Source organism: Dicentrarchus labrax, unplaced genomic scaffold (genome assembly GCF_905237075.1).
Source record: "Dicentrarchus labrax unplaced genomic scaffold, dlabrax2021, whole genome shotgun sequence".
Taxonomy (NCBI): domain Eukaryota; kingdom Metazoa; phylum Chordata; class Actinopteri; family Moronidae; genus Dicentrarchus; species Dicentrarchus labrax.
Genome location: NW_026136720.1, coordinates 26,071,015 through 26,086,019, shown reverse-complemented (window position 1 = coordinate 26,086,019; position 15,005 = coordinate 26,071,015). Strand labels below are relative to the sequence as shown.

Genomic DNA, 15,005 nt, shown 5'->3' with positions numbered 1-15,005 from the left:
GTCTCCACAACCAAGCCTATTAAATCCTCTGTGTGAATAAATGTGTGCTGAGGGAACTGTACAGAATCCACTTTGAAACAAAAAGTCATGAATTTTAATGCATGCTTCTTTTTACTCGTTCAGTCAGTCAGATTTGTAGGGTTGTATTTAGCAGTGGTAGGAACCCCTGTGGAGAGTCAGAGTCAGTGCAGGCAGACTGAGGAAGACAAACACTCGTGATGATACTTTTGTTGTTGTTTTTCTTTTAAGATATTTCAGATTATCATTGAAGGTGCTGTAAAAACTTTTTAACTTTGACTGGCTGAAAGCTGCAGTGATGCTAGCAGGGAAGGACAGAGGAGTTTTTGTTGTAGGCATTTCTTCTTAAACATATATGTACAGTGCTTTGTATGCAGGTACAAACACAGCACATATTAAACATGTACAATATATATTAAAGGCATATCCATATTTTTATTTGGTGCCTGTCAAAAATGGTCTCAGATAGGTCAAACAGTACAAAAACATAAAACTGACAAAACAATTGAATCCAGGTCAACTTTTGCTGCAACGCAACGAGGCGCAAGACACTGCATTGGCATTTCAAAAAGAAGCACATATGTGTGTTGGATTTTTTTTTAACATGAACGCTTTATTTCTACTGTCAGCAGTGGTCAGTATCTATCAAAAGTGGTCCATGGAAAGGAAGGAAAAGTGGTGAACCAGAGGCAGGGTCATGGGTGGCCAAGGCAACAGACGAGCTACTGTAGCTTAAACTGCTGAAACAGTCAATGCTGATTCTGATAGAAAGGTTTTAGAACACACAGTGCTTCAGTTTGTTGAGGCTGCAGAACATTATAATTATAACATAATGTTATGGCTGATCGGTGTGTATATATAAAGCCACTCTACTTCACAGTTGACTTTCACATCCTCATAATAGAGACATAAGAGGCTGGGTTCCAACGGTGTTGAACACATTCAATCAACAGATTTATTGATTTAACATTAAATCAATATATAAATCTGTATATAGAGCCAATGTTTGTTTTGTCTGTTCTGGGCTATAATGTAGAATCATTTCAGACTGTGTAGAAAAGGACTTGCTCCCTTTGTAGATATAAACAGCTTATTCTAACAGTTCTGATAATTAGGTGATTATACACTAATGAAAAGATAGCTATGAATATTATATTCCATGTCTGACAATAGATCCTCCTAAAACTAAAACACTGGAACTTAAACAAAAAGTAACACAACGTTTCACAAAGTACACCACGCAAGCTTTATTTTCAAAACTATAACCGGATGTTACATATTTTTTAATGCTAACTTGACCGTGGAGCCGTGTGCATCCAGAAATGACACCATGGCGCATACAGTTCTTGTTCTGACCTTGTTGTAGCCATTGTTTCATAGGCAATTGAGAAAGAAAATTTAAGAAAGTAGGTCACATGTAGTGATCAGGAAGAAATGTGTTTTATATCTGTGATAAAAACAGTAGTTGTAAGAATCACCCAGAATGAGCAGGATCATTTGTAATGGGTATTGGTCTGGTCATATATAACAATGAAGAAAACAAGACAGCATAGTATGGATAAAGGTTTAATGGTAGGAATAAAATTAGTGTTTAAACATGTCAGAGCAGCTTGTTTCAACATATGCAGATTAAGCTGCACGTATTTTGTCTCTTTTATTATATGTCACACCACCTCCACAAACACACATTCAGATATGCAAACAGAGTGGAGGATATGATAATAGCATGCTGAGGGTTGTGCCATCATCATGCACACTCTTCAGTGGCTCTGTGATGTCTGAGCATATGTGTCGCAGAACAAAGGACATTGTTTGGCTCAATAATGCAGCAAATCAAAACACAGAAACAATGCAAATACCTGTGATTTCAGAAAATGCAAGTGACAAATAATCAGGTGGATAATCGGGATCAATTCAGGTTAAAAGCTTTCAATGGATTAATGCGAAGCAGATGTGAATGACAATGACTGAGTAATAGGCTTAAAGGCATATGTAGTAGGGTCTTGTATATGCACAAGGGGGCAGTGTTGTACAAAACAGAAATGTCAGGGAAATTAAGAGGAATTCGGAAATTGAAAAACCGAATTACTTCAAAATGTTTTAAATCTCAAGTAATAAAGCCAAAACAATTAAGACATATTTTTGTAAAAAGATTTGAATTCACAAAACCTTAACCCTCACCACAAGCCTAACAGGGAAGTGTTTGAATGAAACCCAATGATGTCTTCTGGATTATATAAAATTTGGCTTGAGACTTCAACCTGTAATCAAAAACCTGTTATGAACTCGGGATGGGGGTGGCCTTTTACCAAGTATCTAATGAAAGACACTACTTAATTACAATATCAGTTACGTATTATCCAGTGTTTTTGGAAGTTGACTCATACTAATGCTGGCAACCACTGACGGTATATAATTACTGGGCAGAGCTTATAGGTTTGTGAAGTGAAGCCAACACGTGTCTTAAACCTATATTTTATGAAATGGCCAACATTTAGTGGCCAGCATACAGCAATGATTTGGTAAATAATGTTCCCATTTACAGTAAAATAAAAAGCGGGGTATGCTTAGGGCGTGGCTACCTTTTGATTCTCAGTGAGTCCGTCCAACTCATCGCACAAAACTCAAATCAAGCTGTTAAACTAGGCAGTACTGATCAAATGTGAATCAAGATTTCGTTACTGCGTTGCCTATTTATCTCCTCAAATCTTGTCACAAACATATTTCAGTGCACTGTATATCTATAATGAGAGTGTGTGTGACAAGGCCAGCCACCATTGTTTCCTGCTATGGAGTGCAACCAATGAGAGCAGCTAAACCCATAGTACTTAACCGGCTACGAAAAACCAACAAGGTGACTGCCAATGTGTCAAAACACTACTTCACAAACCAATGGGTGACACATTTTGAAATCTGTCTTTTGTTAGTTACTTGACTTTATGACGATGCTCCTTTAGCACAAACAGTCCTCAAAAAACACTATAAACCTCTGTGTGTAAGCCATTCCATAAAGTAGTCCATACACTATCTCTTACTATACACCTGGTATCATAGAATAATTTCAAGGTACTATGTTACTATGTTAGATACACTATTAGCCTTCCATAATGAGTGTGTGTGTGTGTGTGTGTGTGTGTGTGTGTGTGTGTGTGTGTGTGTGTGTGTGTGTGTGTGTGTGTGTGTGTGTCTCCAAGAAAGAGAGAGAGTTTTTAGTTACCACATTGCCCTTCACATGCTGATGATTCTAACACAGACATTTACATATGTGCACACACGTGTACACACTCAGACACCTACACATGTGCAAATACACACACCTTTGTAAACAGGATAAACACACACACACACACACACACACACACAGTGCTCACAAGCCGCCTCTGACCTTCTCATGGTCATGACTCATTTCCCTCATTGCACATTCTAAATTGTAATAACACACACACACACACATTCATCATGTTTGATGTGTGTGTGCGTTGAGTGCTTTAAATATGAGGCTGTCCTTTTCTGCCTTATTGTAGTCAGGTTGACCTTTCTAAAGGACACTCTCTGCATGTACAGAGGACTGAGTGTGAGGGGAATGGCAGTGAGAACTGTTGTGGGACTGTTAGCTCCTATACACAGCCTAAAGTATGTGTGCCATTTAGTGATGCTTTCATCCATAGTGCCTTCCAGCACCATAAGTGTGTACATTTATAGCAGTAGAGGTCAGGGGGAATTAAATCCCTTCATTTGGCACAGTTAGAATATCTCTGTCTGCTGACCAGCTTTTTAATAAAGGGAGCTGCATACAAAACCCCATACACACTTGTGGCACCAGTACAAATATCGAAATGGCTTTTATTCTACACGTGCACACTTCTAACTTGACTGTGCTAGAATCATCGGGGTTGTACCTTCAAACTGTTTGGAAAAGGGTGGGCACTTTTACAAATATTCAGCAGGTGATTGGATGAACCATCTCCATCATTGTCTACTACAGGTGAATTTCAACCAATCAGATCAATGAACCATATAACGTAGTCAGACTCTTACTGACGCTACTCGGGAGAAGAGAAAAAACATCTTTTCCATGGAGAAAAGCCTTTAGTGACATTATTTGCTCTTTTTCAATGGAGAAAATAGTCTTCAGTTTTGGTATAACTGATGCTAGCAGCATCTACACTAACCTAATGAGAAACTGCATTGGCCCTAAATCTTTTAAAAGGCCCTGTCTAGAGCCAGTGTTTGGTTTGTCTGTTCTGAGCATTGTCAAGGGCTTAACTTCTCACCCTGTTGAATTTTTGTGTTGCAAGTGTATTACAGGAGTAAAGAACCAGCATCTTCCTAATAAACCAACTGACCGTTCAATCACAGAGCTAGGAAAGTAACATGTCATAGGACCACTCATACTGCACACAGTGCTTATGATCAGCACCATGGACAGCAGCCCCTTGAGAAAAGCTTCAAACACAGCTCCTTTCTACATGTAACAGTAAAGTCCCACTGAAGGCTGCATGACGCAATGCATGCCCCCACTCATTTTCTATGGGACATGAAAATGACAGAATCACTTTGCAAGGCATTGTGGGATTGCAGGTGACGGGGGACCAACCAGTGATGTAAAAAAAGAGATGGGGGGGAAGTTTAACATTCAACTTGTGCACCATAAATGCAATTGGCTTGCCGGGTAGACAGTATTTTGCTGAAAAGCAGTGTTGGTTCGTGAAGTTTTGCGTAGAGAGACGACATTATTGTACCTTTTGGGATCCTGCTGGCCTCGAAGATTAAAGATACAAACGAAAATGATTGCAAGCGTCGACACGCCCGCTGCAACAAGCAAGGCAATGTTCAATTTGTTTGCTTGGTGGGTCTCCTCCAAAAGACTGCCATAGTGGAACACAGCACCTATACAACCATGCTCCTTACAAGCTGCCCAGCTTAGGGAGTCCATGACACCAATTACAAAACAATGAAACAATGACTCAGAGGCCCATGTGTGAGATATAGGGGGACTTTGGTAGCTTGGAGGGCCCATCGGCTTATAAACTCAGCCATAGTTATAACTGTGCACAGGACTTATTTTACGCAGGAAGGGTCTGAGAGTTACATCACATCATAAATAACAGTACTCAGTGTTCATTTGTTTAGGTTTGTGAGTGTATGTACATGTTTGAGCAGCATGTACACATTTAGTCAGAGAAACACTGAGATAACATATGCACAGTTAGTTGCATCACCATGTTATCATGCAAATATTGAGTGCCAGCTTGCATATTCACTACAGGATTACACTTCAAATTATGAACAAACACATGGGCGCGCACACACACACACACACACACACACACACACACACACACACACACACACACACACACACACACACACAGTCTTTCTCCCTGAGGGCTGAGAGCAAACCTGTTTAGATATCAACTGTGAAGAATGAATCATCAGCTTGTGTTTTAAGTAGTTTGGTCCCAAGTCAAGACCACAAGCATGTTACTCAAGACACCTACACATGGGAATAAGCATGCATTGTCACTCACACACACAAACATACACACGCAGAGTGACATGGGATTTGAGGTAATTGTTGTCAGCATCCCCACAAAGAACTATCTATTATTACATGACAATAATGCATAATACGTGATTGACAAATGAGCAAACTCAACTGACACATCCTGAGTCCCGCCCCTCTTGGAACTTTTGGGTTTGTCTATGTTGAAGAGATAACCGTATTTTGAACATGGTTAAAAGATACATATATTTGTATATATATATATATGTATATATATATGTGTGTATATACGTATATGTATATATCTATATATATATAGATATATACATACATGTAAATGTATCACCATCAATACAATCCATGAAGATAATACTTTTTGTCTCCTCAACTGGTTCAGCCTCCATTGGTAGCTTGTGGGAATGAGAGGCAAACACTTTCAAAAACAAAGGTTTCTGACTGAAATAAGGTTTGGTTGATGATCTGATATTAGCCGAATTACTTTCAATTCACTGTCCACAATGGTGCTTTTGTCCATAGCTATTCATTATATAAGGGGTGGGCAGGTGCTGTCAATTTTAAGTTAATTTGAGAGTTACATATCACAGGTGCTTGAGCTTCGAACCTGCTTAAGCAATGCGTTGTATGTTCAGTATCTTTTATGAATCAAACATAAACCCACCAGAGCATGTATCATGTATCCTTGCTGCAGTGGCCTGGGTTCAAGTGCAGCAACCCTTTGCTGCGTGTCGCCCCCCCCGTTTACCCACTATTTTTCAATTTCTGTCTCTCCCTGTCTTCCTTTAGTCCAGCTCCGCTCTCTAATCTCTCATCTCTCAAAGGACAACAGTCAGTATCAACTGCTCTAATTCTGTGTCACCAAACATAAGCCCTGATGAAAAGGAGAAAATATAGCAACTTCTGCTCTGATTGAGTTTGTGTGTAAGTGCGTGTGTGTGTTTTCATGACGTGAACTCTAGATAGGGGTCTTCACATTTCTTGCAAGTTTCACGCCCAGTGTACTTTCTTTTAGCAAGGGAGTTGCAATCTGCAACAACATCATTAGATGCAACTAAATCCTACACACTGACCCTTTGATTATCTACTTTTCTCAAGACATCAAGCTGTTATTTAATTTTGGTCTGTGCTCCAATAACAGTTGAGCAAGCCTCAGTCAGAACCTCGGTCAAGTTTCTCCTTTCCTGTAGATTTCCTTAGATATGCTATGTGCTAGTAGCTTGGCACACAGCAAAATGTTGTTGTCTTATCAACGTCTATGTTGAAAAGACAACAACACTTTGAAAATGGTTAAAAGATAAAAGTGAAAAACAGTCACATCTTGAGTTTGCCAATGTTGTTGTTGCTGTTAAGGTTCTAATCTTTTAGAAAAATTACGGTGGCTGCATATGGCATACAGCGTTGCTGTTATTCAGTTAGTTGCAGAGAGTGATCATTGAACATCACATGTGACCCGAGGAGCTCAGCAGTGAGTGTGACATATTCACTTCATATACATATAACCAGAGGAATGTAATCAAACTAACAAGTCAAGTGTGAAATATAATGTTTATCAGCAGTGTTTACTGACACCACATCTGAGGTATCACACACACACACACACACACACACACACACACACACACACACACACACAGTGACATCCCTACACAGGAGGCTTTGATAATCTCATTATTGAAAATAATGAGGTTATTTGGATTCCAGTGGGTGTCTTGTCCCTCCACTCACACCAGCCTGAGCACCTCCACATGGTTAGCTTTTTGTTGCCATGGAAACGGACACCTGTGTTTGTGTTCTGTGTTATTGCAACCCAGAAGGGTTTACGAGGGAAATGGGTTGTGACTGTGTAAAGTTCAAACACTGTTATGTATGTGCGTGTGTGTGTGTGTGTGTGTTTGTGTGTGTGTGTGTGTGTGTGTGTGTGTGTGAGTGTGTGTGTGTGTGTTTTGGTAGCTGCTTGTTTGTGTGTAATTCCTTCAGGGTGTGAATGTCAGTAATAAAAAAAATCCTCAGTTTCTTGCCTCTATAAATATTCCTTGATTTATAACGTGCTGTGTCGTGATGTCGCTGGAATTGAAACCTTCATAGTACATCAAAGATTTGGAGGCTCTGGATGTCTTTTTTGATGTTTTACAAAATCCCCAGACATTCAGTGATATCAAGGACTGACATTTAAATACAGGGGCATTAACATGGAGCATCTTCAATGTGTGTTTTTTAATCAAACAAAGTTTTAACGTTATTTCTTTTCAAATTACATAAACATTTGGACTCAAAATATCAAGTCATTAGAGCTGCAGTAGGTAATTTTATAAAAAATAATATTTTCACATGAAAAAATCAGGTTCCTCTGGTTCCTCCTCGTTCTTCTAATGGCGTTTGCAAGAATCCATCGGGCCTGGACGAAAAAGATAGCTGATTGTTGAGTGTCGTTTCCAGCATTGATATTTGACAACCTGGGAACAAGACTCAATCCAAACCATCTTCATATCTTTATTGGCTCTGATTAGTTGTTTTCCTTCAGGCCTGGTCAATTCTTGCAAATGCCATTAAGAGCACTAGAAAGAGCCAGAGGAACCTGACAGATTATCTGTCTCATGTACTACTGTCATGGTATAGAGTTTCAGCAAATATTACAAAAAAAGTTATTGTTATAAAAGTTACCTACTGCAGCTTTAATGTAATGATGTTTGTCTTGATAAATTCCAAAAAGAGTGTGGCTGTACCTGGACTTTAACAAAAATGAGTCATGACTAGGGATGTAAGAAAATATTAATGCACTTGAGTATCATGATATTGTACTGATTCTCAAAAACACTGTTTTTGTGCTCATTGTTGTGTGTGTAAATTTAAACTGATGCCTATGATGTTGGATGTTACAGGGACTGTGATAAATATAGAGTCATTCATAGGCAAATAATAATACATGCTTCAGTATATGGATAGTAAATGAAAAGACCATGTTGAGTTTTGAACACACCAGTATACAATAAGACACTAACAATCCTTTTTTTTTTTTTTTAAGCATTTTTTGGGGGCTTTTATTGCCTTTATGATAATGACAGCTGAAGACTGACAGGAAAGGGGGGCAGAGAGGGGGGGGGGGGATGACATGCAGCAAGGGGCCGCAGGTTGGATTTGAACCCTCGGCCGCTGCAGCAAGGACTCAGCCTCAGTACATGGGACGCCAGGTGTACCAACTGAGCTAACCAGGCACCTTGTTGTTGTTTTTAAGTGACATTTCTAATATCTGTCTTAACCTCTTTGGGTCTTTCACCTTGTCTCCCTCAGAAACCTGTCCAAGAACCCTAAGCTGACCACACTGTCCTGGCAGATCTTTGAATATCTGCAGCTCTTCGAACTGTAAGTTGACTGTCGTCTTTTAGTTGCTGACACATCATTTCCACACTATTCTGCCTTCAGTGTCGCCAGCATAATCACAGTAAAAAGTCCTGTATAGATCCACAAAAAATGGTCATTGTTGCCCTTCCATTAGGTCTTGGTTAGTGTAGTAACCAAAAGTGGCTGGTTCTGGTAGAAACACAAATGTCTGTACAATGAAAATGCTAAAAAAGGTGACACAGGTGCTGAACATGTGCAGATTTAACCTTGCCTTTGAGAATGCGAGTAGAGTAGTGCTGCAGGAAATCACACAAAACATGATGTACTGGATGTATTGACCTGTGCGTGGGTGGCTCAAGAATGATCTTGTTTCTTCCTTTGCCAATGTGCCTTCATTGGTTGCAGCAGTCACACTTGCAATTACCATTAGGCATAGTGGTGAGGGGAGGGGGGTGTTTGTTGATTTTTTTTATTTTTTGATCTTCCACTGATTTTAGTCAGTCAGTCTTTGTTATGACTCCAACTGTTGATAATGTGTGAGGCAGTGTGTAGCTATATGTGTGTGTTTGTTATAACAAGTCCTGCCAACAGCCTTTGAAGGAGCTGCTGGCTTTTCTAGCAGGGATATTTAAAGCAGCGCTGCTGGGATGCTAATAGTGTGATATTTCAGGCTATGAGCTAGTTAAGGCTGGTGGGGTTATTACCCAGCTCTGAATTTGCAATGTGGAGAAACAAACAAACACACATGCACACACTGAAACACAGGTTATGGAAGGTCAACACTTGCTTACTGGATTAGTTTGAGCTTTTTCAGGTATCAGGAAATATATATCTCATGCTTTCATACCCACTAAGTAAGAGCTGTTAGGCATTAGGACATGTGAAATTAATGTTTCTCTACAGTAACAGCAATTGATTATTTAAATTGCAATATATTATATTTAACATTGATAGGATTTCCATCCCTCTCCTCCCCTCACTCTGTAAAGTGCCTCTCTTTCCTGATTACTAGTCTTTGCCTAGACACATCCAGCTGCCACACTCAATTTAGTAAAGCATTTTTAAATGTCATGAAAAATAAAATGCTACTTTCCATCAGAAAGAATTGAAGCAAACAAGTGAAGCAAATTTCATGAAAAGAACATCCTTCAAATATGTGGAAGTTGGAGTCTTTTAAGTACAGATAAAGCCCAAGCCACTTTCTATAGATGTGTAGTTTGAGGACAACAGTATTAATCTGGATGAACAGCTTGAGAAGTTGTTTCACCACTTTGACAGCTGGATCGGTATAGCTGCTCCTACCAGACACTACCCCACAGACACACATTAAGTCACAAGACATTACATACTTCTTTGTTCTATACCCTCCTCAGTGGGTTATCCCGACTTTAACCATTCAAGTTTGATGCCTAACCCCAACCATTTTTTACTTAATGTCGACTCCGGCCCAACCATTTGACTGGAACACTTACATCCTTGCCTTGGGAGTAGTGCCACTGTCGACATCCTTGGACTCCATCCTGTGGACCAACTTGTTTCTCTTGTAACACTTCTTGGTCCTATTCTCTCACCAATGGGTTAACCTGACTCTAATCATTCAAGTCCAATGCCTAACCTCAATTGTCTTTACAGTTCATTCAGCCCAATCAGATTTTAGCCTGTGTATCCTCACATTGGATATCCTCAGATTCAAATTTCTGTGGCGCAACTATTCATCCTGGGCTCAAAGTCCTCATCTTGTGATCAATCCCACCCTTGGACGACCAAATTACTGGCAAAGGGGTAAAGAGAGAAGAACAGAGACAGAGACAAAGGTGCACAACAACAACAGTAGCAACAGCTATACTCATATAAATGACTGATGATGATGATGATGATGATGATGATTTATTAAAATCTATTCCCAGATTGCCAACTCTCCTTAGGAGCAGCGGCCAGTTTATTGACGACCAAAAACTTTCCTCTACTTTCCCCCAACTAACAATGCCACACTCTCCACTTATTTACCTTAGCAGACAAGGCTTCCTCATACGTACCAAGACAATCAGCTAAACCCTGGACACCTGCCCCTGGATAAGCATGCTGAGATTGTCCCTATAGGCAGACACAACTACGTCTCACCAAATAATGCTGCTTGGTCAGTGTCCACCATAATTCAAATTATGATAGGCTGGCTCTGCATCAACCATGGTCAGTCTGGACCTTAGTCTGCAGAGAAAGGGTTCTATTACCACGCTATATAGCTGGCCTGACATGGGAGAGAGAGAGAAAGACAGAGAGATAGAGAGAGTGCCAGATGGTGTATTTTAGTCATTTAGAAACAGGGCAGCTCCTCAGAGGACATAAAGACCTACAAAGATGCTGTCCTGACAGGTCCACGTTTTAGGCTGGACCTTCAAATGACTGTTTGAGGCATTTAGACCTGGTTTCAGGGTTTAGGTATGAATCAGTTCAAGTTGAGGATTACGGTTGGGATCTGTAATATATTGTAATGATTAAGGTTAGGGAATTTAATTGAATTTTTACATAACTCACCCATTTAAATTATATTAAGATTAAAATTATGCGTAATTAAGGGAGTGGTTTTGAGTGACATATGGGTATCTTTTGTTGGAAGTTCTAGCGACTTAAAGAATCAATTACAAAGACACTTTATGTGGGATTTGTCACCTGTGTCATATGTGCTATATGTGGTCAAAATTTAAAAGTGATATGTAGTCACATGTTAATTTAGCTTGCTAAAATGCTAGGTAACTAGCTAGATTATCTACATCAATTATTCATCAGTTCGTTAGCTACCGATTTGCTAACATTAGCTAATTTAAGACTAACTAGTAATAATAGGCTATGCAAATTTTATCTTTAAGAATGTGATTGTCTTTTACATAGAAGAGCCTAGCATAGGAAATAGGAAAGGAGACAGTTAAATGGTAATGGTAAATGGACCTGTACTTGTATAGCGCCTTTCTAGTCTTCCGACCACTCAAAGCGCTTTTACACTACGTGCCACATTCACCCTTTCATACACATTCACTCAGTGATGGCAAAGCCCATCGAACAGAAACTAATGCATTCACACACATTCACACAACGATGCACAGCATCGGGAGCAATTTGGGGTTCAGTTCTTGCTCAAGGATATTTCGACATGTGGCAGGAGGAGCCGGGGATTGAACCAACAACCTTCCGATTAGGGGAAGACCCACTCTGCATCTGCCGCCCTCAAACAAAAACACAACTGTCATTTCCACGTGATTGTACACTAATGAAAACATACCTATGAATATTATGTTCCATTTCTGAAAATAGATCTAGAAATGTTGCACACTAGACCTTTAATCTTTTTATATATGTCTCATCAAAACACTTACTATACTTTTTGTATACAAGAAACATTATTAATGTTATACAGAAGATCATTCCAGTCAGAGTTGAACCTGATTTATGTTTATATCACAACATAATTTGTTATTATAGTTGAGTTATTCATGGTCAATAATGCTGTAATAGTTTTTACTTTAAAATTAATACGTAAAGGTGAGTTTTATGTACCAAAATACTATTTTATTAATCATGTATAATGTCCTATTTACAGTAATATAGACAGAAGTCCATACACACAAAAGGGATTAACAAGATTGTATTGTAATGAAACTGAGTTGTTTATAATGGTTGTGACAAACACGTGTAACAGTAGTGATGAGTGAAAAAGGTCTCAAAACTAACTGTTGTACATAGGATATGACTAAACTAATGATACTAGCAATACTGTGATCAATAATAATAATGATGATAATAATAGTAATAATAATAATAATAATAATACAAAGATCAAAGATTTCAGTACTAGCTATTATTACTAGTATCAAGATTCAAGTAATTCTCACCATAATGGGTTACCTTACTGGAAAAGCAAAACTGAAAATCATGTATAGAATACAGATATAAATGAATATTCATAACTATTGTTATTATTAGAAAGTTACTGTGGGCATAGGTTTGGGGCTTTTACTCCAATTGAAACTGCTGCTCATCAGTCTGTCTGGAATGGTGGCTCTTTTGAGAATAATTAACAAAAACGGTTGTTACTGTGTTGTGGACTTGTTCTTCAGCAAAGAGTGATGTAGAAAAGAAAAGATAGTTTCTTTCTGTGCATTAAAGGTCCAGTGTGTAACATTTAGAAGGCTCTATAGAAATGGAATATATTATTCATAAATATGTTTTCGTGTATAATTCTCTGATAGGAAGCTTTATCTTTATGTTACCTGAGAATGCAAATCGATGCAAAGGGGTTATTAGTTTGGACAGACTCCGACTCTGACTGGAAATTAGGTTCATACCTGACAACCTGGTGTGTCCAAACAGGCAGTTGGCGCAATCACAAAGTAAAAAAAATAAACAGAAATTCTGCACTGGAATGCAAATTTAAAATAAAAATATACATGTAACTTATTATTAGAGAATACAGAATTTCAATTTATGTTTCCTTAAAATCTGATGACATATTGTCATTTTATTTTTTAATATAGTACATATATTACATATTGTTCCTTTAATACTGAAATCTAGTGTTGGTTTTTGAATGAGCTCAGTTAATAAATTGAGATTTATTTTCTCATTTTAAATGCAGTTCTACCTGTCAGATGTGAAGCCTGTGAATGTTAAATATGAGGCTGTGGGTGGCATATCAGACAAACTCATTGTTGCCATTGCCTGCTTTCTGTGTTAGTAAAGCAGATCTTCTCCTCCATTCAGTCCACATTGACCCCTGTTGCTCCTGCTATGACTCCTGATAATGAACATGCATTCAGTGCTCTCACCCTGCAGCCACACTGTGAATGACTGACTCAACACCATGTTGGCTCTTATGAAGAACAAAGACCACCCAGATACAGATTGTGTTACCTGTGTCACCTCATACAAACACTGTCACACAACAATGGCTGCAGACTTTTTCAACAGGAATTATAAGGGTTCAGTGTAGGGAGTAACGGCGTTTAAGTATAACAGCGTTATTTTCTCAGTAATGGAGTAATCTAATTAATTACTTTTCCCCTCGTTGCAACACCGTTACCGTTACTGAGAATGTAAAGTGGCGTGTCACTACAATTTGGTTGAATGAAGCGCAGCGGTGTCAGGCTTTCTGACATGCCCTGCTCACGCTGTCTCACTGCACGCTCTAACTACTACTATAAACACAAGACAGAGACAATGGCGTCGAGCCAGGGAAATTCAAAGGTAGCGTTTTCAAACTGGAAGTACCGAAAGTACTTCTCGCTTACTGAAGTTAAAGGCAAGAATGTTTATGTAACATGCACGCTATGTCTTAGTTTTGCACTTGAATGCAAAGTGAGTGAATATTATTTATTTTCAATATTTAATTTTTATTACTTTACTGAATATTTAAGAGTTAGATAGTGCTCTGTTTATTGTGCAGTATTATACAGATAGAGCGAATTGCACTAATTAAAGGCCAGATTTTCCTTTGTTTCTTTTTACCAAAGTTAACATTTGTGTGTCTTAGTTTTGCACTTGAATGCAAAGTGTGTGAACATTGTTTATTTTCAGTATTTAATTTTGTTACTGTACTGGATATTTAAGAGTAAGATAGTGTATTGTTTATTGTGCAGTAGGCCTAATATACAGTTACAGAGATTTGCACTACTTAATGGTCAGATTTACCTTTGTTTCTTTTTAACCAAGTTTACATTTGTGTGTCTTAATTTTGCACTTGAATACAAAGTGTGAATTTTATTTTCAATATTTATTTTTAATATATTTTTATTTCTATGCATATGGCCGGCTGCAATCTCTGAGTTCAAATAAATACCAAATGTCCTAAAATACTGTATATAGTGTTTTCATTCTTCATTCAGTTAATATAAACATCTTTGACGTTATAGAATGTAATAGCATTATAGAACATAAAAAATAACGTCACAGTTACTTTGCTGAGTAACTAATTACTTTTACAATGTGGTAACTAAGTTACTAACTCAGTTACTTTTTGGGAGAAGTAATTTGTAACTATAACTAATTACTTTTTTAAAGTAAGATGCCCAATACTGATTAGGTTGGTAAACACTACATGCAAATCATAATGTGTAAACTGTCCATTAACACT

At 38.3% G+C, this 15,005-nt stretch overlaps 1 protein-coding gene across 1 annotated transcript in view; it reads left to right on the top strand.

Moving 5' to 3' along the window:
* ntrk3a (neurotrophic tyrosine kinase, receptor, type 3a) overlaps nt 1-15,005 on the top strand; it is a 264,646-nt gene that overhangs the window by 69,450 nt on the left and 180,191 nt on the right. Inside the window, exon 4 of the mRNA XM_051383180.1 lies at nt 8,831-8,902. Coding sequence (XP_051239140.1) covers nt 8,831-8,902 — 72 coding nt within the window. The remainder of the gene's footprint in view (nt 1-8,830; nt 8,903-15,005) is intronic.